Source organism: Heptranchias perlo, chromosome 5, assembly GCF_035084215.1.
Source record: "Heptranchias perlo isolate sHepPer1 chromosome 5, sHepPer1.hap1, whole genome shotgun sequence".
Lineage (NCBI taxonomy): Eukaryota > Metazoa > Chordata > Chondrichthyes > Hexanchiformes > Hexanchidae > Heptranchias > Heptranchias perlo.
The window spans coordinates 133,511,253-133,539,035 of record NC_090329.1 but is presented as its reverse complement, the minus strand read 5'-3'; the positions used below and the strand labels follow the sequence as shown (position 1 = coordinate 133,539,035).

At 52.3% G+C, this 27,783-nt stretch overlaps 1 protein-coding gene across 1 annotated transcript in view; it reads left to right on the top strand.

Annotated features, from left to right (window-relative positions):
• LOC137322210 (dynein axonemal heavy chain 8-like) overlaps positions 1-27,783 on the top strand; it is a 1,468,904-nt gene that overhangs the window by 1,173,261 nt on the left and 267,860 nt on the right. Inside the window, exons 65-66 of the mRNA XM_067985326.1 lie at positions 20,073-20,237; positions 24,073-24,299. Coding sequence (XP_067841427.1) covers positions 20,073-20,237; positions 24,073-24,299 — 392 coding nt within the window. The remainder of the gene's footprint in view (positions 1-20,072; positions 20,238-24,072; positions 24,300-27,783) is intronic.

The following is a 27,783-nucleotide window of genomic DNA, read 5'->3' as shown; positions in this document are numbered from 1 at the left end:
TGATCTCAGCGCTCTGAAATCCCGCCTTTTATCGGACGCTCCCTCCGCTCGGCTCCTCTCAGCTGTTCTCAGCGCTCTGAAATCCCGCCTTTTATCGGACGCTCCCACCGCTCGGCTCGGCTCCTCTCAGCTGTTCTCAGCGCTCTGAAATCCCGCCTTTTATCGGACGCTCCCTCCGCTCGGCTCGGCTCCTCTCAGCTGTTCTCAGCACTCTGAAAGCCTGCCTATTATGGGACGCTCCCTCCGCTCGGCTCGGCTCCTCTCAGCTGTTCTCAGCGCTCTGAAATCCCGCGTTTTATCAGACGCTCCCTCCGCTCGGCTCGGCTCCTATCAGCTGTTCTCAGCGCTCTGAAATCCCGCCTTTTATCGGACGCTCCCTCCGCTCGGCTCGGCTCCTCTCAGCTGTTCTCAGCGCTCTGAAATCCCGCCTTTTATCGGACGCTCCCTCCGCTCGGCTCGGCTCCTCTCAGCTGTTCTCAGCGCTCTGAAATCCCGCCTTTTATCGGACGCTCCCACCGCTCGGCTCGGCTCCTCTCAGCTGTTCTCAGCGCTCTGAAATCCCGCCTTTTATCGGACGCTCCCTCCGCTCGGCTCGGCTCCTCTCAGCTGTTCTCAGCGCTCTGAAATCCCGCCTTTTATGGGACGCTCCCTCCGCTCGGCTCGGCTCCTCTCAGCTGTTCTCAGCGCTCTGAAATCCCGCCTTTTATAGGACGCTCCCACCGCTCGGCTCGGCTCCTCTCAGCTGTTCTCAGCGCTCTGAAATCCCGCCTTTTATCGGACGCTCCCTCCGCTCGGCTCGGCTCCTCCCAGCTGTTCTCAGCGCTCTGAAATCCCGCCTTTTATCGGACGCTCCCACCGCTCAGCTCGGCTCCTCTCAGCTGTTCTCAGCGCTCTGAAATCCCGCCTTTTATCAGACGCTCCCTCCGCTCGGCTCGGCTCCTCTCAGCTGTTCTCAGCGCTCTGAAATCCCGCCTTTTATCGGAAGCTCCCTCCGCTCGGCATGGGTCCTCTCAGCTGTTCTCAGCGCTCTGAAATCCCGCCTTTTATCGGACGCTCCCTCCGCTCGGCTCGGCTCCTCTCAGCTGTTCTCAGCGCTCTGAAATCCCGCCTTTTATCGGACGCTCCCTCCGCTCGGCTCGGCTCTTCTCAGCTGTTCTCAGCGCTCTGAAATCCCGCCTTTTATGGGACGCTCCCTCCGCTCGGCTCGGCTCCTCTCAGCTGTTCTCAGCGCTCTGAAATCCCGCCTTTTATCGGACGCTCCCTCCGCTCGGCTCGGCTCCTCACAGCTGTTCTCAGCGCTCTGAAATGCCGCCTTTTATCGAACGCTCCCTCCGCTCGGCTCGGCTCCTCTCAGCTGTTCTCAGCGCTCTGAAATCCCGCCTTTTATGGGACGCTCCCTCCGCTCGGCTCGGCTCCTCTCAGCTGTTCTCAGCGCTCTGAAATCCCGCCTTTTATGGGACGCTCCCTCCGCTCGGCGCGGCTCCTCTCAGCTGTTCTCAGCGCTCTGAAATCCCGCCGTTTATCGGACGCTCTCACCGCTCGGCTCGGCTCCTCTCAGCTGTTCTCAGCGCTCTGAAATCCCGCCTTTTATCGGACGCTCCCTCCGCTCGGCTCGGCTCCTCTCAGCTGTTCTCAGCGCTCTGAAATCCCGCCTTTTATGGGACGCTCCCTCCGCTCGGCTCGGCTCCTCTCAGCTGTTCTCAGCGCTCTGAAATCCCGCCTTTTATAGGACGCTCCCACCGCTCGGCTCGGCTCCTCTCAGCTGTTCTCAGCGCTCTGAAATCCCGCCTTTTATCGGACGCTCCCTCCGCTCCGCTCGGCTCCTCCCAGCTGTTCTCAGCGCTCTGAAATCCCGCCTTTTATCGGACGCTCCCACCGCTCAGCTCGGCTCCTCTCAGCTGTTCTCAGCGCTCTGAAATCCCGCTTTTTATCAGACGCTCCCTCCGCTCGGCTCGGCTCCTCTCAGCTGTTCTCAGCGCTCTGAAATCCCGCCTTTTATCGGAAGCTCCCTCCGCTCGGCATGGGTCCTCTCAGCTGTTCTCAGCGCTCTGAAATCCCGCCTTTTATCGGACACTCCCTCCGCTCGGCTCGGCTCCTCTCAGCTGTTCTCAGCGCTCTGAAATCCCGCCTTTTATCGGACGCTCCCTCCGCTCGGCTCGGCTCCTCTCAGCTGTTCTCAGCGCTCTGAAATCCCGCCTTTTATGGGACGCTCCCTCCGCTCGGCTCGGCTCCTCTCAGCTGTTCTCAGCGCTCTGAAATCCCGCCTTTTATCGGACGCTCCCTCCGCTCGGCTCGGCTCCTCACAGCTGTTCTCAGCGCTCTGAAATGCCGCCTTTTATCGAACGCTCCCTCCGCTCGGCTCGGCTCCTCTCAGCTGTTCTCAGCGCTCTGAAATCCCGCCTTTTATGGGACGCTCCCTCCGCTCGGCTCGGCTCCTCTCAGCTGTTCTCAGCGCTCTGAAATCCCGCCTTTTATGGGACGCTCCCTCCGCTCGGCTCGGCTCCTCTCAGCTGTTCTCAGCGCTCTGAAATCCCGCCGTTTATCGGACGCTCCCTCCGCTCGGCTCGGCTCCTCTCAGCTGTTCTCAGCGCTCTGAAATCCCGCCTTTTATGGGACGATCCCACCGCTCGGCTCGGCTCCTCTCAGCTGTTCACAGCGCTCTGAAATCCCGCCTTTTATCGGACGCTCCCTCCGCTCGGCTCGGCTCCTCTCAGCTGCTCTCAGCGCTCTGAAATCCCGCCTTTTTTGGGACGCTCCCTCCGCTCGGCTCGGCTCCTCTCAGCTGTTCTCAGCGCTCTGAAATCCCGCCTTTTATCGGACGCTCCCACCGCTCGGCTCGGCTCCTCTCAGCTGTTCTCAGCGCTCTGAAATCCCGCCTTTTATCGGACGCTCCCTCCGCTCGGCTCGGCTCCTCCCAGCTGTTCTCAGCGCTATGAAATCCCGGCTTTTATGGGACGCTCCCACCGCTCAGCTCGGCTCCTCTCAGCTGTTCTCAGCGCTCTGAAATCCCGCCTTTTATCAGACGCTCCCTCCGCTCGGCTCAGCTCCTCTCAGCTGTTCTCAGCGCTCTGAAATCCCGCCTTTTATCGGAAGCTCCCTCCGCTCGGCATGGCTCCTCTCAGCTGTTCTCAGCGCTCTGAAATCCCGCCTTTTATCGGACGCTCCCTCCGCTCGGCTCGGCTCCTCTCAGCTGTTCTCAGCGCTCTGAAATCCCGCCTTTTATCGGACGCTCCCTCCGCTCGGCTCGGCTCCTCTCAGCTGTTCTCAGCGCTCTGAAATCCCGCCTTTTATCGGACGCTCCCACCGCTCGGCTCGGCTCCTCTCAGCTGTTCTCAGCGCTCTGAAATCCCGCCTTTTATCGGACGCTCCCTCCGCTCGGCTCGGCTCCTCTCAGCTGTTCACAGCGCTCTGAAATCCCGCCTTTTATCGGACGCTCCCTCCGCTCGGCTCGGCTCCTCTCAGCTGTTCTCAGCGCTCTGAAATCCCGCCTTTTATCGGACACTCCCTCCGCTCGGCTCGGCTCCTCTCAGCTGTTCTGAGCGCTCTGAAATCCCGCCTTTTATCGGACGCTCCCTCCGCTCGGCTCGGCTCCTCTCAGCTGTTCTCAGCGCTCTGAAATCCCGCCTTTTATCGGACGCTCCCTCCGCTCGGCTCGGCTCCTCTGAGCTGTTCTCAGCGCTCTGAAATCCCGCCTTTTATGGGACGCTCCCTCCGCTCGGCTCGGCTCCTCTCAGCTGTTCTCAGCGCTCTGAAATCCCGCCTTTTATCGGACTCTCCCTCCGCTCGGCTCCTCTCAGCTGTTCTCAGCGCTCTGAAATCCCGCCTTTTATAGGACGCTCCCACCGCTCGGCTCGGCTCCTCTCAGCTGTTCTCAGCGCTCTGAAATCCCGCCTTTTATCGGACGCTCCCACCGCTCAGCTCGGCTCCTCTCAGCTGTTCTCAGCGCTCTGAAATCCCGCCTTTTATCAGACGCTCCCTCCGCTCGGCTCGGCTCCTCTCAGCTGTTCTCAGCGCTCTGAAATCCCGCCTTTTATCGGAAGCTCCCTCCGCTCGGCATGGGTCCTCTCAGCTGTTCTCAGCGCTCTGAAATCCCGCCTTTTATCGGACGCTCCCTCCGCTCGGCTCGGCTCCTCTCAGCTGTTCTCAGCGCTCTGAAATCCCGCCTTTTATCGGACGCTCCCTCCGCTCGGCTCGGCTCCTCTCAGCTGTTCTCAGCGCTCTGAAATCCCGCCTTTTATGGGACGCTCCCTCCGCTCGGCTCGGCTCCTCTCAGCTGTTCTCAGCGCTCTGAAATCCCGCCTTTTATCGGACGCTCCCTCCGCTCGGCTCGGCTCCTCACAGCTGTTCTCAGCGCTCTGAACTGCCGCCTTTTATCGAACGCTCCCTCCGCTCGGCTCGGCTCCTCTCAGCTGTTCTCAGCGCTCTGATATCCCGCCTTTTATGGGACGCTCCCTCCGCTCGGCTCGGCTCCTCTCAGCTGTTCTCAGCGCTCTGAAATCCCGCCTTTTATGGGACGCTCCCTCCGCTCGGCTCGGCTCCTCTCAGCTGTTCTCAGCGCTCTGAAATCCCGCCGTTTATCGGACGCTCCCTCCGCTCGGCTCGGCTCCTCTCAGCTGTTCTCAGCGCTCTGAAATCCCGCCTTTTATGGGACGATCCCACCGCTCGGCTCGGCTCCTCTCAGCTGTTCACAGCGCTCTGAAATCCCGCCTTTTATCGGACGCTCCCTCCGCTCGGCTCGGCTCCTCTCAGCTGCTCTCAGCGCTCTGAAATCCCGCCTTTTTTGGGACGCTCCCTCCGCTCGGCTCGGCTCCTCTCAGCTGTTCTCAGCGCTCTGAAATCCCGCCTTTTATCGGACGCTCCCACCGCTCGGCTCGGCTCATCTCAGCTGTTCTCAGCGCTCTGAAATCCCGCCTTTTATCGGACGCTCCCTCCGCTCGGCTCGGCTCCTCCCAGCTGTTCTCAGCGCTATGAAATCCCGGCTTTTATGGGACGCTCCCACCGCTCAGCTCGGCTCCTCTCAGCTGTTCTCAGCGCTCTGAAATCCCGCCTTTTATCAGACGCTCCCTCCGCTCGGCTCAGCTCCTCTCAGCTGTTCTCAGCGCTCTGAAATCCCGCCTTTTATCGGAAGCTCCCTCCGCCGGGCACGGCTCCTCTCAGCTGTTCTCAGCGCTCTGAAATCCCGCCTTTTATCGGACGCTCCCTCCGCTCGGCTCGGCTCCTCTCAGCTGTTCTCAGCGCTCTGAAATCCCGCCTTTTATCGGACGCTCCCTCCGCTCGGCTCGGCTCCTCTCAGCTGTTCTCAGCGCTCTGAAATCCCGCCTTTTATCGGACGCTCCCACCGCTCGGCTCGGCTCCTCTCAGCTGTTCTCAGCGCTCTGAAATCCCGCCTTTTATCAGACGCTCCCTCCGCTCGGCTCGGCTCCTCTCAGCTGTTCACAGCGCTCTGAAATCCCGCCTTTTATCGGACGCTCCCTCCGCTCGGCTCGGCTCCTCTCAGCTGTTCTGAGCGCTCTGAAATCCCGCCTTTTATCGGACGCTCCCTCCGCTCGGCTCGGCTCCTCTCAGCTGTTCTCAGCGCTCTGAAATCCCGCCTTTTATGGGACACTCCCACCGCTCGGCTCGGCTCCTCTCAGCTGTTCTCAGCGCTCTGAAATCCCGCCTTTTATAAGACGCTCCCTCCGCTCGGCTCGGCTCCTCTCAGCTGTTCTCAGCGCTCTGAAATCCCGCCTTTTATCGGACACTCCCTCCGCTCGGCTCGGCTCCTCTCAGTTGTTCTGAGCGCTCTGAAATCCCGCCTTTTATCGGACGCTCCCTCCGCTCGGCTCGGCTCCTCTCAGCTGTTCTCAGCGCTCTGAAATCCCGCCTTTTATCGGACGCTCCCTCCGCTCGGCTCGGCTCCTCTGAGCTGTTCTCAGCGCTCTGAAATCCCGCCTTTTATGGGACGCTCCCTCCGCTCGGCTCGGCTCCTCTCAGCTGTTCTCAGCGCTCTGAAATCCCGCCTTTTATCGGACTCTCCCTCCGCTCGGCTCCTCTCAGCTGTTCTCAGCGCTCTGAAATCCCGCCTTTTATGGGACGCTCCCACCGCTCGGCTCGGCTCCTCTCAGCTGTTCTCAGCGCTCTGAAATCCCGCCTTTTATCAGACGCTCCCTCCGCTCGGCTCGGCTCCTCTCAGCTGTTCTCAGCGCTCTGAAATCCCGCCTTTGATCAGATGCTCCCTCCGCTCGGCTCGGCTCCTCTCAGCGGTTCTCAGCGCTCTGAAATCCCGCCTTTTATGGGACGCTCCCTCCGCTCGGCTCGGCTCCTCTCAGCTGTTCTCAGCGCTCTGAAATCCCGCCTTTTATCAGACGCTCCCTCCGCTCGGCTCGGCTCCTCTCAGCTGTTCTCAGCGCTCTGAAATCCCGCATTTTATGGGACGCTCCCTCCGCTCGGCTCGGCTCCTCTCAGCTGTTCTCAGCGCTCTGAAATCCCGCCTTTTATGGGACGCTCCCACCGCTCGGCTCGGCTCCTCTCAGCTGTTCTCAGCGCTCTGAAATCCCGCCTTTTATCGGACGCTCCCTCCGCTCGGCTCGGCTCCTCCCAGCTGTTCTCAGCGCTATGAAATCCCGGCTTTTATGGGACGCTCCCACCGCTCAGCTCGGCTCCTCTCAGCTGTTCTCAGCGCTCTGAAATCCCGCCTTTTATCAGACGCTCCCTCCGCTCGGCTCAGCTCCTCTCAGCTGTTCTCAGCGCTCTGAAATCCCGCCTTTTATCGGAAGCTCCCTCCGCCGGGCACGGCTCCTCTCAGCTGTTCTCAGCGCTCTGAAATCCCGCCTTTTATCGGACGCTCCCTCCGCTCGGCTCGGCTCCTCTCAGCTGTTCTCAGCGCTCTGAAATCCCGCCTTTTATCGGACGCTCCCTCCGCTCGGCTCGGCTCCTCTCAGCTGTTCTCAGCGCTCTGAAATCCCGCCTTTTATCGGACGCTCCCACCGCTCGGCTCGGCTCCTCTCAGCTGTTCTCAGCGCTCTGAAATCCCGCCTTTTATCAGACGCTCCCTCCGCTCGGCTCGGCTCCTCTCAGCTGTTCACAGCGCTCTGAAATCCCGCCTTTTATCGGACGCTCCCTCCGCTCGGCTCGGCTCCTCTCAGCTGTTCTGAGCGCTCTGAAATCCCGCCTTTTATCGGACGCTCCCTCCGCTCGGCTCGGCTCCTCTCAGCTGTTCTCAGCGCTCTGAAATCCCGCCTTTTATGGGACACTCCCACCGCTCGGCTCGGCTCCTCTCAGCTGTTCTCAGCGCTCTGAAATCCCGCCTTTTATAAGACGCTCCCTCCGCTCGGCTCGGCTCCTCTCAGCTGTTCTCAGCGCTCTGAAATCCCGCCTTTTATCGGACACTCCCTCCGCTCGGCTCGGCTCCTCTCAGCTGTTCTGAGCGCTCTGAAATCCCGCCTTTTATCGGACGCTCCCTCCGCTCGGCTCGGCTCCTCTCAGCTGTTCTCAGCGCTCTGAAATCCCGCCTTTTATCGGACGCTCCCTCCGCTCGGCTCGGCTCCTCTGAGCTGTTCTCAGCGCTCTGAAATCCCGCCTTTTATGGGACGCTCCCTCCGCTCGGCTCGGCTCCTCTCAGCTGTTCTCAGCGCTCTGAAATCCCGCCTTTTATCGGACTCTCCCTCCGCTCGGCTCCTCTCAGCTGTTCTCAGCGCTCTGAAATCCCGCCTTTTATGGGACGCTCCCACCGCTCGGCTCGGCTCCTCTCAGCTGTTCTCAGCGCTCTGAAATCCCGCCTTTTATCAGACGCTCCCTCCGCTCGGCTCGGCTCCTCTCAGCTGTTCTCAGCGCTCTGAAATCCCGCCTTTGATCAGATGCTCCCTCCGCTCGGCTCGGCTCCTGTCAGCGGTTCTCAGCGCTCTGAAATTCCGCCTTTTATGGGACGCTCCCTCCGCTCGGCTCGGCTCCTCTCAGCTGTTCTCAGCGCTCTGAAATCCCGCCTTTTATCAGACGCTCCCTCCGCTCGGCTCGGCTCCTCTCAGCTGTTCTCAGCGCTCTGAAATCCCGCATTTTATGGGACGCTCCCTCCGCTCGGCTCGGCTCCTCTCAGCTGTTCTCAGCGCTCTGAAATCCCGCCTTTTATGGGACGCTCCCACCGCTCGGCTCGGCTCCTCTCAGCTGTTCTCAGCGCTCTGAAATCCCGCCTTTTATCAGACGCTCCCTCCGCTCGGCTCGGCTCCTCTCAGCTGTTCTCAGCGCTCTGAAATCCCGCCTTTTATCGGACGCTCCCTCCGCTCGGCTCGGCTCCTCTCAGCTGTTCTCAGCGCTCTGAAATCCCGCCTTTTATCGGACGCTGCCTCCGCTCGGCTCGGCTCCTCTCAGCTGTTCTCAGCGCTCTGAAATCCCGCCTTTTATCGGACGCTCCCTCCGCTCGGCTCGGCTCCTCTCAGCTGTTCTCAGCGCTCTGAAATCCTGCCTTTTATCGGACGCTCCCACCGCTCGGCTCGGCTCCTCACAGCTGTTCTCAGCGCTCTGAAATCCCGCCTTTTATCGGACGCTCCCTCCGCTCGGCTCGGCTCCTCTCAGCTGTTCTCAGCGCTCTGAAATCCCGTCTTTTATCGGACGCTCCCTCCGCTCGGCTCGGCTCCTCTCAGCTGTTCTGAGCGCTCTGAAATCCCGCCTTTTATCGGACGCTCCCTCCGCTCGGCTCGGCTCCTCTCAGCTGTTCTCAGCGCTCTGAAATCCCGCCTTTTATCGGACGCTCCCTCCGCTCGGCTCGGCTCCTCTCAGCTGTTCTCAGCGCTCTGAAATCCCGCCTTTTATGGGACGCTCCCACCGCTCAGCTCGGCTCCTCTCAGCTGTTCTCAGCGCTCTGAAATCCGGCCTTTTATCAGACGCTCCCTCCGCTCGGCTCGGCTCCTCTCAGCTGTTCTCAGCGCTCTGAAATCCCACCTTTTATCGGACGCTCCCTCCGCTCGGCTCGGCTCCTCTCAGCTGTTCTCAGCGCTCTGAAATCCCGCCTTTTATCGGACGCTCCCTCCGCTCGGCTCGGCTCCTCTCAGCTGTTCTCAGCGCTCTGAAATCCCGCCTTTTATCGGACGCTCCCTCCGCTCGGCTCGGCTCCTCTCAGCTGATCTCAGCGCTCTGAAATCCCGCCTTTTATCGGACGCTCCCTCCGCTCGGCTCCTCTCAGCTGTTCTCAGCGCTCTGAAATCCCGCCTTTTATCGGACGCTCCCACCGCTCGGCTCGGCTCCTCTCAGCTGTTCTCAGCGCTCTGAAATCCCGCCTTTTATCGGACGCTCCCTCCGCTCGGCTCGGCTCCTCTCAGCTGTTCTCAGCACTCTGAAATCCTGCCTATTATGGGACGCTCCCTCCGCTCGGCTCGGCTCCTCTCAGCTGTTCTCAGCGCTCTGAAAACCCGCCTTTTATCAGACGCTCCCTCTGCTCGGCTCGGCTCCTGTCAGCTGTTCTCAGCGCTCTGAAATCCCGCCTTTTATCGGACGCTCCCTCCGCTCGGCTCGGCTCCTCTCAGCTGTTCTCAGCGCTCTGAAATCCCGCCTTTTATCGGACGCTCCCTCCGCTCGGCTCGGCTCCTCTCAGCTGTTCTCAGCGCTCTGAAATCCCGCCTTTTATCGGACGCTCCCACCGCTCGGCTCGGCTCCTCTCAGCTGTTCTCAGCGCTCTGAAATCCCGCCTTTTATCGGACGCTCCCTCCGCTCGGCTCGGCTCCTCTCAGCTGTTCTCAGCGCTCTGAAATCCCGCCTTTTATGGGACGCTCCCTCCGCTCGGCTCGGCTCCTCTCAGCTGTTCTCAGCGCTCTGAAATCCCGCCTTTTATAGGACGCTCCCACCGCTCGGCTCGGCTCCTCTCAGCTGTTCTCAGCGCTCTGAAATCCCGCCTTTTATCGGACGCTCCCTCCGCTCGGCTCGGCTCCTCCCAGCTGTTCTCAGCGCTCTGAAATCCCGCCTTTTATCGGACGCTCCCTCCGCTCGGCTCGGCTCCTCTCAGCTGTTCTCAGCGCTCTGAAATCCCGCCTTTTATCAGACGCTCCCTCCGCTCGGCTCGGCTCCTCTCAGCTGTTCTCAGCGCTCTGAAATCCCGCCTTTTATCGGAAGCTCCCTCCGCTCGGCATGGGTCCTCTCAGCTGTTCTCAGCGCTCTGAAATCCCGCCTTTTATCGGACGCTCCCTCCGCTCGGCTCGGCTCCTCTCAGCTGTTCTCAGCGCTCTGAAATCCCGCCTTTTATCGGACGCTCCCTCCGCTCGGCTCGGCTCCTCTCAGCTGTTCTCAGCGCTCTGAAATCCCGCCTTTTATGGGACGCTCCCTCCGCTCGGCTCGGCTCCTCTCAGCTGTTCTCAGCGCTCTGAAATCCCGCCTTTTATCGGACGCTCCCTCCGCTCGGCTCGGCTCCTCACAGCTGTTCTCAGCGCTCTGAAATGCCGCCTTTTATCGAACGCTCCCTCCGCTCGGCTCGGCTCCTCTCAGCTGTTCTCAGCGCTCTGAAATCCCGCCTTTTATGGGACGCTCCCTCCGCTCGGCTCGGCTCCTCTCAGCTGTTCTCAGCGCTCTGAAATCCCGCCTTTTATGGGACGCTCCCTCCGCTCGGCTCGGCTCCTCTCAGCTGTTCTCAGCGCTCTGAAATCCCGCCGTTTATCGGACGCTCCCTCCGCTCGGCTCGGCTCCTCTCAGCTGTTCTCAGCGCTCTGAAATCCCGCCTTTCATGGGACGATCCCACCGCTCGGCTCGGCTCCTCTCAGCTGTTCACAGCGCTCTGAAATCCCGCCTTTTATCGGACGCTCCCTCCGCTCGGCTCGGCTCCTCTCAGCTGCTCTCAGCGCTCTGAAATCCCGCCTTTTTTGGGTCGCTCCCTCCGCTCGGCTCGGCTCCTCTCAGCTGTTCTCAGCGCTCTGAAATCCCGCCTTTTATCGGACGCTCCCACCGCTCGGCTCGGCTCCTCTCAGCTGTTCTCAGCGCTCTGAAATCCCGCCTTTTATCGGACGCTCCCTCCGCTCGGCTCGGCTCCTCCCAGCTGTTCTCAGCGCTCTGAAATCCCGGCTTTTATGAGACGCTCCCTCCGCTCGGCTCAGCTCCTCTCAGCTGTTCTCAGCGCTCTGAAATCCCGCCTTTTATCGGAAGCTCCCTCCGCTCGGCATGGCTCCTCTCAGCTGTTCTCAGCGCTCTGAAATCCCGCCTTTTATCGGACGCTCCCTCCGCTCGGCTCGGCTCCTCTCAGCTGTTCTCAGCGCTCTGAAATCCCGCCTTTTATCGGACGCTCCCTCCGCTCGGCTCGGCTCCTCTCAGCTGTTCTCAGCGCTCTGAAATCCCGCCTTTTATGGGACGCTCCCACCGCTCAGCTCGGCTCCTCTCTGCTGTTCTCAGCGCTCTGAAATCCCGCCTTTTATCAGACGCTCCCTCCGCTCGGCTCAGCTCCTCTCAGCTGTTCTCAGCGCTCTGAAATCCCGCCTTTTATCGGAAGCTCCCTCCGCTCGGCGTGGCTCCTCTCAGCTGTTCTCAGCGCTCTGAAATCCCGCCTTTTATCGGACGCTCCCTCCGCTCGGCTCGGCTCCTCTCAGCTGTTCTCAGCGCTCTGAAATCCCGCCTTTTATCGGACGCTCCCTCCGCTCGGCTCGGCCCCTCTCAGCTGTTCTCAGCGCTCTGAAATCCCGCCTTTTATGGGACGCTCCCACCGCTCGGCTCGGCTCCTCTCAGCTGTTCTCAGCGCTCTGAAATCCCGCCTTTTATCGGACGCTCCCTCTGCTCGGCTCGGCTCCTCTCAGCTGTTCTCAGCGCTCTGAAATCCTGCCTTTTATCGGACGCTCCCTCCGCTCGGCTCGGCTCCTCTCAGCTGCTCTCAGCGCTCTGAAATCCCGCCTTTTTTGGGTCGCTCCCTCCGCTCGGCTCGGCTCCTCTCAGCTGTTCTCAGCGCTCTGAAATCCCGCCTTTTATCGGACGCTCCCACCGCTCGGCTCGGCTCCTCTCAGCTGTTCTCAGCGCTCTGAAATCCCGCCTTTTATCGGACGCTCCCTCCGCTCGGCTCGGCTCCTCCCAGCTGTTCTCAGCGCTCTGAAATCCCGGCTTTTATGAGACGCTCCCTCCGCTCGGCTCAGCTCCTCTCAGCTGTTCTCAGCGCTCTGAAATCCCGCCTTTTATCGGAAGCTCCCTCCGCTCGGCATGGCTCCTCTCAGCTGTTCTCAGCGCTCTGAAATCCCGCCTTTTATCGGACGCTCCCTCCGCTCGGCTCGGCTCCTCTCAGCTGTTCTCAGCGCTCTGAAATCCCGCCTTTTATCGGACGCTCCCTCCGCTCGGCTCGGCTCCTCTCAGCTGTTCTCAGCGCTCTGAAATCCCGCCTTTTATGGGACGCTCCCACCGCTCAGCTCGGCTCCTCTCTGCTGTTCTCAGCGCTCTGAAATCCCGCCTTTTATCAGACGCTCCCTCCGCTCGGCTCAGCTCCTCTCAGCTGTTCTCAGCGCTCTGAAATCCCGCCTTTTATCGGAAGCTCCCTCCGCTCGGCGTGGCTCCTCTCAGCTGTTCTCAGCGCTCTGAAATCCCGCCTTTTATCGGACGCTCCCTCCGCTCGGCTCGGCTCCTCTCAGCTGTTCTCAGCGCTCTGAAATCCCGCCTTTTATCGGACGCTCCCTCCGCTCGGCTCGGCCCCTCTCAGCTGTTCTCAGCGCTCTGAAATCCCGCCTTTTATGGGACGCTCCCACCGCTCGGCTCGGCTCCTCTCAGCTGTTCTCAGCGCTCTGAAATCCCGCCTTTTATCGGACGCTCCCTCTGCTCGGCTCGGCTCCTCTCAGCTGTTCTCAGCGCTCTGAAATCCTGCCTTTTATCGGACGCTCCCTCCGCTCGGCTCGGCTCCTCTCAGCTGTTCTCAGCGCTCTGAAATCCCGCCTTTTATCAGACGCTCCCTCCGCTCGGCTCGGCTGCTCTCAGCTGTTCTCAGTGCTCTGAAATCCCGCCTTTTATCGGACGCTCCCACCGCTCGGCTCGGCTCCTCTCAGCTGTTCTCAGCGCTCTGAAATCCCGCCTTTTATGGGACGCTCCCTCCGCTCGGCTCGGCTCCTCTCAGCTGTTCTCAGCGCTCTGAAATCCCGCCTTTTATCAGATGCTCCCTCCGCTCGGCTCGGCTCCTCTCAGCTGTTCTCAGTGCTCTGAAATCCCGCCTTTTATCGGACGCTCCCACCGCTCGGCTTGGCTCCTCTCAGCTGTTCTCAGCGCTCTGAAATCCCGCCTTTTATCGGACGCTCCCTCCGCTCGGCTCGGCTCCCCTCAGCTGTTCTCAGCGCTCTGAAATCCCGCCTTTTATGGGACGCTCCCACCGCTCGGCTCGGCTCCTCTCAGCTGTTCTCAGCGCTCTGAAATCCCGCCTTTTATGGGACGCTCCCTCCGCTCGGCTCGGCTCCTCTCAGCTGTTCTCAGCGCTCTGAAATCCCGCCTTTTATCGGACGCTCCCTCCGCTCGGCTCGGCTCCTCTCAGCTGTTCTCAGCGCTCTGAAATCCCGCCTTTTATGGGACGCTCCCTCCGCTCGGCTCGGCTCCTCTCAGCTGTTCTCAGCGCTCTGAAATCCCGCCTTTTATCGGACGCTCCCTCCGCTCGGCTCGGCTCCTCTCAGCTAATGGAGTTCTGGCCTTTATCTCAAGGGGTTGGAATAGAAAAGTGAAGAAGTGATGCATGGTGGATGCAGTACAGGAGGCTATTCAGCCCATCATTGGAACATAGTAACAGGAGTAGGCCCCTCGTGCCTGCTCCACCTTTTAATAAGATCATGGCTGATCTTATCAAACTCCAAATACCTGCCTTTGGCCCATATCCCTTAATACCTTTGATCACCAGAAAGCTATCTGTATCAGATTAAATTTAGCAATTGAGCTCGTATCTATTGCTGTTTGCGGAAGAGAGTTTCAAACTTCCACCACCGTTTGTGTGCAGAAATGTTTTCTAATCTCACTCCTGAAAGGTCTGGCTCTAATTTTTAGACTGTGCCCCCTACTCCTAGAATCCCCAAACAGCGGAAATAGTTTCTCTCTATCCATCCTGTCTGTTCCCCTTAACATCTTCGAAACTTCAAATAGATCACCCCTGAACCTTCTAAACTCCAGAGAATACAACCCCAATTTGTGTCATCTCTCCTCATAATTTAACCCTTAAAGTCCGGGTATCATTCCAGTCAAACTACGCTGCACTCCCTCCAAGGCCAATATGTCCTTCCGAAGGTGCGGTGCCCAGAACTGCTCACAGTACTCCAGGTGCAGTCTAACCATGGTTTTGTATAGCTGCAGCATAACTTCTGCCTCCTTGTACTCTCGTCCTCTAGATATAAAGGCCAGCATACCATTAGGCTTATTGATTATTTTCCGCAACTGTTCATGACACTTCAATGATCTATGTGCCTGAACCACGAAGTCCCTTTGGACATCCACTGTTTTTAACTTTTTACCATTTAGAAAGTACCCTGTTCGATCCTTTTTTGATCCGAAGTGGATGACCTCACATTTGTCTACATTGAATTCCACTTGCCACAGTTTTGCCCATTCACCTGATCGATCAATATCCCTTTGTAATTTTATGTTTTCACCTACACTGCTTACAATGCCACCAATCTTTGTGTCATCGGCAAACTTCGATATGAGACTTTCTATGCCTTCATCTAAGTCGTTAACAAATATTGTGAACGATTGAGGCCCCAAGACAGATCCCTGCGGGACTCCACTAGTCACATCCTGCCAATGTGAGTACCTACCCATTATCCCTACTCTCTGTCACCTTTCGCTCAGCCAACTTCCTAACCAAGTCCATACTTTTCCCTCGATTCCATCTTAGCAAACAGTCTCTACTGTGGGACCTTCTCAAATGCCTTCTGGAAGTCCATGTAAATAACATCCATTGACATTCCCCTGTCCACTACTTTAGTCACCTCTTCAAAAAATTCAATCATGTTTGTCAGGCACGACCTACATTTCACAAACCCATGCTGGCTCTCTCTGATTAACTGAAAATTCTCGAGGTGTTCAGTCACCCTATCCTTAATTATAGACTCCAGCATTTTCCCCACAACAGATGTTAGGCTAACTGGTCTATAATTCCCCGCGTTCCCTCTCTCTCCTTTCTTAAAAAGCGGAGTGACATGTGCAATTTTCCAATCTAGAGGGACAGTTCCTGAATCTAGAGAACTTTGAAAGATTATAGTTAGGGCATCTGCAATGTGCTCACCTACTTCCTTTAAAACCCTGGGATGGAAACCATCTGGTCCTGGGGATTTGTCACTCTTTAGTGCTATTATTTTCTTCATTACTGTTGCTTTACTTATGTTAATTTTATTGAGTCCCTGTCCCCGATTCAATATTAGTTTTCTTGGGATTTCCAGCATGCTATCCTCTTTTTCTACTGTAAATACTGACGCAAAGTAATTGTTCAACATGTCCGCCATTTCCCCATTGTCAATGACAATATCCCCAATTTCAGTTTTTAAGGGGCCAACACTGCACCAGACCACCCTCTTTTTCTTAATATAACTATAAAAGTTCTTCGTATTGGTTTTGATATCCCTTGTGAGTTTCTTTTCATACTCGCTTTTTGTAGCTCTTACTATCTGTTTTGTGAACCTTTGTTGATCTTTGTATCTTTCCCATCCGCCAGGATCTGTGCCATTTTTTGCCTTTTTGTATGCCCTTTCCTTAAGTCTTATACTGTCCCGTACCTCTTTAGTTGTCCATGGCTGTTTTTTTTGGCAAGTAGAGTTCTTGCCCCTCAGGGGTATAAACCGATTCTGTATCACATTTAATGTTTCTTTAAACATTTACCACTGATCATCAGTCATTTTACCCATTAACAGATTTGCCCAGTTTACTGTGGACAGTCTCTGTCTCATCCCATTGAAGTCGGCCTTACCCAAGTCTAGAATCTTAACAGCTGATTGACTTTTTTCCCTTTCATACACTACATCGAACTCGATCATGTTATGATCACTATTGGATAGATGTTCGCGCACAGTTAAGCTGTTAACTAAATCTGGTTCATTGCTCATTACTAAATCTCGTCCCCTTGTTGCCTCGAGGACATACTGCTGTCGAAAACTATCCTGGACACACTCAAGAAATTCACTACCTTTCTGACAGTTGCTGGTCTGCATTTCCCAATCTATGTGAAGGTTAAAGTCCCCCATTAAGACCACTATGCCTTTCTTACACGCATGTCTAACCTCTGCATTTGTGCAATCTAGCACTTCAGAGCTGCTGCCAGGGGTCCTATGCACAACTCCTACTATAGTCTTAGATCCTTTCCTATTTCTCAATTCAACCCACAAGGTCTCTGTTGTCTGCTTACCTCTCGTTATATTCTCCTTTATCATTGAAGTGATTTCATCTCTAATCACTAAGGCTACTCCTCCCCCTCTTCCATTTTCCCTATCTCTCCTGTGGACCTTATAACCCGGTATATTTAGTTCCCAACCCTGACCATCCTGCAGCCATGTCTCAGTAATAGCTATCATGTCATAACCTCCAATTTGAATTTGAACCTATAGTTCATTTAATTTATTCCTTATACTCCGTGCATTTGTATATAGAACTCTTAGTTGGGCCACACACCCTTGCCTGGCCTTCAGCTTTGATGCTGGGCTAATCGCCTTACACCTTCTAGTTTTCACTTTATCTGTAGTGCCTAAAGTACACTTTCTTTCTGCTGCTCTACGCTTTTCCCTTTCACTTGTTCTTGAACAACCGTTTATACTATTGGTATTGTGAATTTCCCCTGCGTCTTCCCTTCTCTTGCTGCTCTCAACTTTACTCCCTTCTGACTCCCCGCTCAGGTTCCCATCCCTCTCCCACTCTAGTTTAAACCTTCCCCAACAGCACTAGCGAACACCCCCGCGAGGACATTGGTCCTGGTCCTGCTCGGGTGTAACCCATCTCGCTTGTACAGGTCCCACCTTTCCAAAACCGGTCCCAACGTCCGAGGAATCTAAATCCCTTCCTCCTTCACCATCCCTGCAGCCACGCGGTCATCCGGTCTATTCTCCTGTTCCTATACTCACTAGCACGTGGCACCGGTAGTAATGCTGAGATCACTACCTTTGAAGTCCTGCTTTTTAATTTATCTCCTAACTCCTTAAATTCACCTTGCAGGATCACATCCCTTTTTTTAACCTATGTCGTTGGTACCAATATGGACCACGACTACTGGCTGTTCACCCTCCCCCTCCAGAATGCCCTGCAGCCGCTCCATGACATCCTTGACCCTAGCACCAGGGAGGCAACATACCATCCTGGAGTCACTTTTGCGGCCGCAGAAACGCCTATCTGTTCCCCTGACAATCGAATCCCCTATCACTATAGCCCTGCCACTCTTCTTCCTCCCGTCCTGTGCAGCAGAGCCACCCGTGTTGCCACGAACTTGGCTCTAGCTGCTTTCCCTTGATAAGCCATCTCCCCCAACAGTATCCAAAGCGGTATATCTGTTTGAGAGGGAGATGGCACCAGGGCACTCCTGCTCTACCTGCCTAGTCCTTTTATTCTGCCTGGCGGTCACCCATTTCCTTTCTGCCTGCGTAATCTTTACCTGCGGTGTGACCACCTCACTGAACGTGCTATGCACGATAGTCTCAGCATCGTGGATGCTCCACAGTGAATCCACCCGCAGCTCCAGCTCCAAAATACGGTTAGCCAGTAACTGCAGTTGGACACACTTCCTGCACACATGGTCGCATGGGACACTGGTTGTGTCCATGACTTCCCACGTGGTGCAGGAGGAGCATATCACGGGTGCGAGCTCTGCTGCCATGACTTGCCTTAGATTTCCCCTGCGTTCACCTCTCAGACTCTCCTCCTGCTCTCGGTCTCTCCTTTTATACTGTGCTCACCTCTCGGACTCTTCTGCCTCACCTGTGACGTCACACAGTAGTTATGCCTGTGCCGGCACTTTGAAAGAGCTATCCAATTAGTCCCATTACCTTGCTCTTTCCCCATAGCCCTGTAATTTTTTTCTCAAGTATTTATCCAATTCCTTTTTGGAATTTACTGTTGAATCTGCTTCAATTTGCGTTCCAAATCATTGCAATTCGCTGTATTTTTTTTAAAAATGTTTCCTCATGTCACCTCTGGCTCTTTTGCTGATCACCTTAAATCTGTGTCCTCTCGTTACCAACCCTTCTGCCACTGGAAACAGTTTCTCCTTATTTACTCTCAGAACCGTTCATGATTTTGAACACCTGTATTAAATTTCCCCTGAACAGAACAACTCCAGCTTCTCCATTACTGAAGTCCCTCATCCCTGGTACCATTCTAGTAAATCTCTTCTGCACCCTCTCTAAGGCCTTGACATCCTTCCTAAAATGTGGTGCCCAGAATTGAACACAATACTCTGGCTGAGGCCTAACCAGTGTTTAAAAAGATTTAGCATAACTTCCATTCTTTTATACTCTATGCCTCTATTAATAAAGCCCAGGATCCAAAATGCTTTTTTAACAGCCTCCTCAACTTATCCTACCACCTTCAAAAGATTTGTGTATGTGCACCCCCTGGTCTCTGTTCCTGCACCCCCTGTAAAATTGTACCATTTAGTTTATATTGCCTCTCCTCATTCTTCCTACCAAAATGTATCACTTCACACTTCTCTGTGTTAAATTTCATCTGCCATGTGTCTGCCTATTTCACCAGTCTGTCTGTCCTTCTGAAGTCTATTAGCCTCCACATTGTTTACTACATTTGACTTTCGTGTCATCTCCAAATTTTGAAATTATACCCTCTATACTCAAGTCCACGTCATTAATATATATCAAAAAGAGCAGTATTCCTAATACTGACCCCTGGGGAACACCACTGTATACTTCACTCCAGTCTGAAAAACAACCGTTCACCACTACTATCTGTGTCTCTTAGCCAATTTTGTATCCACACTCCCACTGTCCCTTTAATCCCATGGGCTTCAATTTTGCTAACAAATCTTGTACATGGTACTTTATCAAATGCCTTTTGAAAGTCCATATACACATCAACTGCACAACCCTCATCAACCCTCTCTGTTGATTCTTTTGTCAATTGCCATTTGTCTTTGCTGCTTCAAGCCCCATAAGGCCCTGAATGTGACTTTTGGCTGCTCTCACCAGACATTCGTCCTGCTGGACTAGAGCTGCTAGCCCTCCTGGATATCCTCGGGACTCCAGGGATTATAGAGCATCTGGGGGAAAAATCATAGGAGCATTAAAAAAAATCAGAGGGTGAAAAAGGCTATTTGATTGACAGTCCAGAATAATCCAATTAGGTTTTAAAAAAAGACTGTTTTCCAGTTGCCATGGGAATGTGGTGTGGTGCAAGGATGGACATGTTGGGTGTCCTTTGGCAGAAGAATGGGGGCAGGATGGTTGGCGGCAAGAGGTCATGTGATGAAACCTTTCAGAATATGTCCAACCAGAGTTGGCAACCCTCTCTTTCAAAGAGCCAGCATAAGCACAGTGGGCTGAATGGCCTCCTCTACTGTATTTATGATTCTATGAACCCTATGCTGAACCCATCAGGGGCAGTCTGGATGTAATTCCCAGAGTAGCTGAGGAATGGCCCAGCACACCTCCGAGCCAATAGATTTTTGCTGGCCAAGGGTATTAAGGGATATGGAGCTAAGGCGAGTAAATGGAGTTAGAATACAGATCAGCCATGATCTCATTGAATGGTGGCATAGGCTTGAGGGAATGAATGACCTACTCCTGCTCCTATGTTCCAAAGTTGTTCAGCGATGTAACTGGGGCAGGCATAAGAAGCATCTCCACCACCACACCTGAACAGAAAATATTTACTTATCTTAGTGGTGTGGAAAACTGGTGTATCTGGTTTCCGCCTCAGATAATATCCTGCTCCTGCCAGGATCTCACCATAGTTATGCCTCCCCCTCCCCTTTTTTCCCATCTGTTCCACTTTTGACTGTAAGCCCGGTTGTCCATTCAAACCAAGTAATCCACAGTATTCACTATTTCAAGTATTACAATGTCTGAGTAATCCTAGCAAAATAACTGTGGGAAAAAAAAATATTTACCAATGACAAGCCATCTGAACATCAATTTCAGCCATTAATATATGAAATATTGCATATTCAAATTGCTATCCTGTATTCCTTTTGATAGGTGTCAAATTTATTTGCTCGGGATGAACTTGATGAGATTACTCAATCACTGATTGCAGTAATGAAGAAAGAATCACCTCGTACCCCTCCCACTTTTGACAATCTATATGAATACTTTATAAGAAGAGCCAGGACAAATCTGCACGTTGTCCTCTGCTTCTCTCCGGTCAGTGCCTCACAGTACTATAAATTCATTATCACAAAATTTTAACTCAATATTGTTTTTAATTTAGTTTTCTATCCAATAAATTGTCTGTGTGAAAGTCATAGAGTCATAGAGTCATACAGCACGGATAGAGGCCCTTCGGCCCATCGTGTCCGCGCCGGCCATCAAGCCCTGTCTACTCTAATCCCATATTCCAGCATTTGGTCCGTAGCCTTGTATGCTATGGCATTTCAAGTGCTCATCCAAATGCTTCTTGAATGTTGTGAGGGTTCCTGCCTCCACAATCCTTTCAGGCAGTGAGTTCCAGACTCCAACCACCCTCTGGGTGAAAAAGTTCTTTCTCAAATCCCCTCTAAACCTCCCGCCTTTTACCTTGAATCTATGCCCCCTTGTTATAGAACCCTCAATGAAGGGAAAAAGCTCCTTAGTATCCATCCTATCTGAGCCCCTCATAATTTTGTACACCTCAATCATGTCCCCCCTCAGCCTCCTCTGCTCCAAGGAAAACAAACCCAATCTTCCCAGTCTCTCTTCATAGCTGAAGCGCTCCAGCCCTGGTAACATCCTGGTGAATCTCCTCTGCACCCTCTCCAAAGCGATCACATCCTTCCTGTAGTGTGGCGACCAGAACTGCACACAGTACTCCAGCTGTGGCCTAACCAGTGTTTTATACAGCTCCATCATAACCTCCTTGCTCTTATATTCTATGCCTCGGCTAATAAAGGCAAGTATCCCATATGCCTTCTTTACCACCTTATCTACCTGTTCCGCCGCCTTCAGGGATCTGTGAACTTGCACACCAAGATCCCTCTGACCCTCTGTCTTGCCTAGGGTCCTCCCATTCATTGTGTATTCCCTTGCCTTGTTAGTCCCTCCAAAGTGCATCACCTCACACTTTTCCGGGTTAAATTCCATTTGCCACTGTTCCGCCCATCTGACCAACCCATCTATATCGTCCTGCAGACTGAGGCTATCCTCCTCGCTATTTACCACCCTACCAATTTTTGTATCATCAGCGAACTTACTGATCATACCTTTTACATTCATATCCAAGTCGTTAATGTAGACCACAAACAGCAAGGGACCCAGCACCGATCCCTGTGGTACCCCACTGGCCACAGGCTTCCAGTCACAAAAACAAAAGTATGTTGTGATTGGTCCATGCTAATCATGTGGCATTATTGGTCACATGGCTCGCAGGGACCAATCAAATCCAACAATCAACAACAAATTTAATCCAATCATTTTTGAGAATCATGAATGCAGAATTCCCAATCTCATGTCTCTCCTTCGGCAGAAGATTGCAGAAACCCTGGAGAAATAGCATAAACAGAAAACCCCATGGAAATTCTACCCTGTAGTGTTTAGATAGAGAATGTGATAGGTGTTCTAAGTGAATTTTCAGAAGGTGTTTGATCAGATGCTACATAAACTCAGGAAAATTAAGGCACATGGTATTAAAGGGAATGTAGTTGCATGGAAAGATGCCTAGGCGACTGAAAGCAAGGTGCGGGATAAATGGATTTTTTGGATTGGTGGAGTATGGTTTCTGTTGTTCCCTGGGGATCTTTTCTTGGAACTCTTCATTTCCATTTATGTAAATGATTTGGCCATAGGGATAAGAAGACTGATATTGAAGTTTGCTATTGATACCAAATTATTGGGTATTGCGAGGAATAAAGCAGGAGATTTAAGGACATAAACTAGATCAAGGAGACCGGATATATAGATATTTAAAGGTGAGACTACAACAACTTGCATTTATATAGCACCATTTAATGTAGTAAAATATCCGAAGGCGCTTCACAGGAGTGATTATCAAACAAAATTTGACACCGAGCCACATAAGGAGATATTAGGACAGGTGACCAAAAGCTTGGTCAGAGGTAGGTTTTCAGGAGTATCTTAAAAGGAGGAGAGGGGGATTTAGGGAGGTAATTCCAGAGCTTAGGACCTAGGCAGCTGAAGGCATGACTGCCAATGGTGGAGCGATTTAAAATCTGATGCACAAGAGGCAAGAATTGGAGGAATGCAGAGATCTAAGGTTCGTAGGGCTGGAGGAGGTTAGGGATAGGGTGGGGTGAGGCCATGGAAAGATTTGAAAATAAGAATGAGAATTTTAAAATCTAGACGTTTCTAGACCAGGAGCCAATGTAGGTCAGCAAGCTCGGTGCTGGTGGGTGAACATCACTTGGTACTAGTCAGGATACAGGCAGCAGAGTTTTGGATGAGTTCATAAAAAAGGGCATAATTTCAAAGTTTGTAAATGTAGTAAACAATGTGGAGGATAGTAACAAACTTCAGGAGGACATACAGACTGGTGAAATGGGCAGACATGTGGCAAATGAAATTTAATGCAGAGAAGTGTGAAGTCCTACATTTTGGTCGGAAGATTGAGGAGAGGCAATATAAATTTAGTACAATTTTAACAGGGGTGCAGGAACAGAGACCTGGGGGTTTACATACACAATTCTTTGAAAGTGGCAGAAAAAGTTGATAAGGCTGTTAAAAAGGCATGTGGGATGCTGAGCTTTATAAATAGAGGCATAGAATACAAAAGCAAGGAAGTTATGCTGAACCTTAACACTTCATCTGAGGCCTTACCAGTGGTTTGTAGTGCCCCATTCTGGGCACTACACTTTGGGAAGGATGTCAAGGCCTTGTAGAGGCTGCAGAGGAGATTTACTAGAATGTACCAGGGATGAGGGATTTTAATTATGTGGAGAAACTAGGATTATTCTCAGAACACAGAGAAGGTTAGGGGAAAACAAACACGAATAGTGGAACTATTTATCAGAATTTGATTTCTGGATTGCTACCATTCTTCAGACTTTCTCCATACTTTAAAAGTGATTATAATTGAACAGGGATAGCCAATGCTTTTTTTGTGTGAATGGTTACTTTTATCAGTCACCTCATAGCTGTAGCTTTGGCTGTGAAGACTCAGCTAGCTAACTTGCTTAGCACTGTTGACTGCCAGCAGGTCTGCTTTGGTAATGAATTTTTAGGCTGAATATGAAGATTATGTAGAGAATGATAACTTATATCTTTTTCTGGAGCTATTCTTAGTTAGTTACTGTAAAGCTCAATTTTTGGCCATATTTTGTTAACACCCCCTTTTTAAAAAAATGTATTTTCCTTCCTTTACTCCATTTGGGTCCGCCTGTACCACACAACGTCCTCTCCCTAACCCTTTGCCAACACACTCTGAAACCCACTGTTGCAAGTCTGCATTTATTGCCCATCCCTAGTTGTTCTGAAAAGGTGGTGGTGGCCCTTCTTCTTGAACAGCTGCAGGCCTTGTGGTGGTGGTGCTTGCTCAATAATATTAGGTAGGGAATTTCATTCGTGTCCATCATAAGTCAGCTGCCATAGGCAGGCACATGCTTCCTATCAATAGGAACTTAATGTGCATAAAGGCCCAGAATTTCCTGCAACTTTTCAGGGTAACTTCAGCAAATTACAGAAATTCACGCAAGAGATTTCTGCCTGTTTTACACTGAAACCCTGATTTGTGCAAACACTCTGCCACTCATTAACGTAGCTCTGCACCTGCATCCCCCCACCGCCAAGCAAAAGACCGGCTCACTCACCACTCCCCCACCCACATCAGTGGTAAAGTGATGGATGGAGTCATCAATAATGTCAGAAGGGAACATCTATTCACCAAGGAGAAACAAGCAGAGACAGTTACATCAAAAGAAAGATACAGAGATTTTATTTTTATTTCTGTCTGTATACATCATCATGGTAGGATGGCTAGTTTCAAAACAAAATAATGCTGAGTTTAGTATGTATATTTCTAAGAGAACTGTTCTTTTTGTTTTGGTGTTAGGTTGGAGAAAAGTTTCGATCACGCTCGCTGAAGTTCCCTGGCCTGATTTCAGGTTGCACTATGGATTGGTTCAGTCGCTGGCCCAGAGAGGCACTGGTTGCTGTATCCAACTATTTCCTTTCTGGTTTTTACATTGCTTGCTCAGACGAGATCAAAAAACAACTGGTGGAAACAATGGGTGTCTTCCATGACATGGTCTATCAAACATGCGAGGACTATTTTCAGAGGTATGTTTAATTCATGGATGACATTTAAAAGCAGTTGATACCAAGCCTGGTCAACTTGAATAATCTGATTGTTTCTATTCTAGAAAATGGTGAAATCGAACGAGAGTTTACAGATATGTTTTCATGAGTGCTGTGTTGATAAGTAGGAATTACTGACTTTAAAAAAAATTCGTTCATGGGATGTGGGCGTCACTGGCAAGGCCGGCATTTATTGCCCATCCCTAATTGCCCTTGAGAAGGTGGTGGTGAGCCGCCGCCTTGAACCGCTGCAGTCCGTATGGTGAAGGTTCTCCCACTGTGCTATTAGGAAGGGAGTTCCAGGATTTTGACCCAGCGACGATGAAGGCGATATGTTTCCAAGTCGGGATGGTGTGTGACTTGGAGGGGAACGTGCAGGTGGTGTTATTCCCATGTGCCTGCTGCTCTTGTCCTTCTAGGTGGTAGACGTCGCGGGTTTGGGAGGTGCTGTCGAAGAAGCCTTGGCGAGTTGCTGCAGTGAATTCTGTGTATGGTACACACTGCAGCCACAGTACGCCGGTGGTGAAGGGAGTGAATGTTTAGGGTGGTGGATGGGGTGCCAATCAAGTGGGCTGCTTTGTCCTGGATGGTGTCGAGCTTCTTAAGTGTTGTTGGAGCTGCACTCATCCAGGCAAGTGGAAAGTATTCCATTACACTCTTGACTTGCGCCTTGTAGATGGTGGAAAGGCTTTGGGGAGTCAGGAGATGAGTCACTCGCCGCAGAATATCCAGCCTCTGACCTGCCCTTGTAGCCACAGTATTTATATGGCTGGTCCAGTTAAGTTTCTGGTCAATGGTGACCACCAGGATGTTGATGGTGGGGGATTCGGTGATGGTAATGCCATTGAATGTCAAAAGGAGGTGGTTATACTCTCTCTTGTTGGAGATCGTCATTGTCTAGCATTTGTGTGGCGCGAATGTTACTTGCCACTTATCAGCCCAAGGTACCGCATGGTAGGTTGTTACATAAGGTTAAATCTCATGGGATCCAAGGTGAGGTAGCCAATTGGATACAAAATTGGCTTGACGATAGAAGACAGAGGGTGGTTGTAGAGGGTTGTTTTTCAAACTGGATGCCTGTGTCCAGCGGTGTGCCTCAGGGATCGGTGCTGGGTCCGCTGTTATTTGTTATTTATATTAATGATTTGGATGAGAATTTAGGAGGCATGGTTAGTAAGTTTGCAGATGACATCAAGATTGGTGGCATTGTGGACAGTGAAGAAGGTTATCTAGGATTGCAACGGGATCTTGATAAATTGGGCCAGTGGGCCGATGAATGGCAGATGGAGTTTAATTTAGATAAATGTGAGGTGATGCATTTTGGTAGATCGAATCAGGCCAGGACCTACTCCGTTAACGGTAGGGCGTTGGGGAGAGTTATAGAACAAAGAGATCTAGGAGTACAGGTTCATAGCTCCTTGAAAGTGGAGTCACAGGTGGATAGGGTGGTGAAGAAGGCATTCGGCATGCTTGGTTTCATTGGTCAGAACATTGAATGCAGGAGTTGGGATGTCTTGTTGAAGTTGTACAGGGCATTGGTGAGGCCACACTTGGAATATTGTGTACAGTTCTGGTCACCCTATTATAGAAAGGATATTATTAAACTAGAAAGAGTGCAGAAAAGATTTACTAGGATGCTACCGGGACTTGATGGTTTGACTTATGGGGAGAGGCTAGACAGACTGAGACTTTTTTCCCTGGAGAGTAGGAGGTTAAGGGGTGATCTTATAGAAGTCTATAAAATAATGAGGGGCATAGATAAGGTAGATAGTCAAAATCTTTTCCCAAAGGTAGGGGAGTCTATAACGAGGGGGCATAGATTTAAGGTGAGAGGGGAGAGATACAAAAGGGTCCAGAGGGGCAATTTTTTCACTCAAAGGGTGGTGAGTGTCTGGAACGAGCTGCCAGAAGCAGTAGTAGAGGCGGGTACAATTTTGTCTTTTAAAAAGCATTTGGACAGTTACATGGGTAAGATGGGTATAGAGGGATATGGGCCAAGTGCAGGAAATTGGGACTAGCTTAGTGGTATAAACTGGGCGACATGGACATGTTGGGCCGAAGGGCCTGTTTCCATGTTGTAACTTCTATGATTCTATAAGCCTGGATGTTGTGCAGGTCTTGCTGCATGCGGGCACGGACTGCTTCATTATCTGAGGGGTTGTGAATGTGCAATCATCAGCGAACATCCCCATTTCTGACCTTATGATGGAGGGAAGGTCATTGATGAAGCAGCTGAAGATGGTTGGGCCAAGGACACTGCCCTGAGGAACTCGTGCAGCAATGCCCTGGGGCTGAGATGATTGGCCTCCAACAAGCACCACCATCTTCCTTTGTGCTAGGTATGACTCCAGCCACTGATTCCCATGACTTCAATTTTACTAGGGCTCCTTGGTGCCACATTCGGTCAAATGCTGCCTTGATGTCAAGGGCAGTCACTCTCACCTCACCTCTGGAATTCAGCTCTTTTGTCCATGTTTGGACCAAGGCTGTAATGAGGTCTGGAGCCGAGTGGTCCTGGCAGAACCCAAACTGAGCATCGGTGAGCAGGTTATTGGTGAGTAAGTGCCGCTTGATAGCACTGTCGACGAGACCTTCCATCACTTTGCTGATGATTGAGAGTAGACTGATGGGGCATTAATTAACCGGATTGGATTTGTCCTGCTTTTTGTGGACAGGACATACCTGGGCAATTTTCCACATTGTCAGGTTGATGCCAATGTTGTAGCTATACTGGAACAGCTTGGCTCGAGGCTATTTCTGGAGCACTACAGCCGGGATGTTGGGGTTGATGTTCATAAAACCCCTTAGATTTTCAAGGTATTTTTACAGAATATAACGTGACCAGCTTGACCAAGACACTTTGCAAGTCTTTCTTCAATTGTTCTGCATTTCCTGGTTCATTGTTCCTTTATTAATAACATAGCACATAACTGTCTTGCCACACGATGTCATTAGTCAATAGTCAGTATTTACAGTAGATATAGACTGCAGAGCATGATGGTTAATACTGTTAGGAAAAAGATGTTAATTTGTCTCTATTCCCAATATTCTTACACATGACACGATTCAAAGAGGAGCAGGGACATTCCTCCCAGTGTCCTAGCCAATATTTGTCTCTCAACCAACATCACTTTTGTAAAAAAAAAAGCAGATTATTTGGTCATTACCACATTGCTGTTTGTGGGACCTTGCTCGATGCAAATTGGCTGCTGCTTTTCCTACATTACAACAGTGAGTGCACTACAAAGAAAAAAGGGCTTAATTGGCTGTAAAGCACTTTGGTCTGTCTGATGGTTGTGAAAGGTGCTATATAAATGCAAGTTTGTTTTTTTTTCTTGTGTACTCCTGCTAGATATTATATAGAATGAACTGCACAGAAACAGGCCATTCAGCCCAACAGGTCCATGCTGTTGTTAATGCTCCACATGAGCTTCCTCCCACTCTTCTTCATCCAACCCGTCAACAT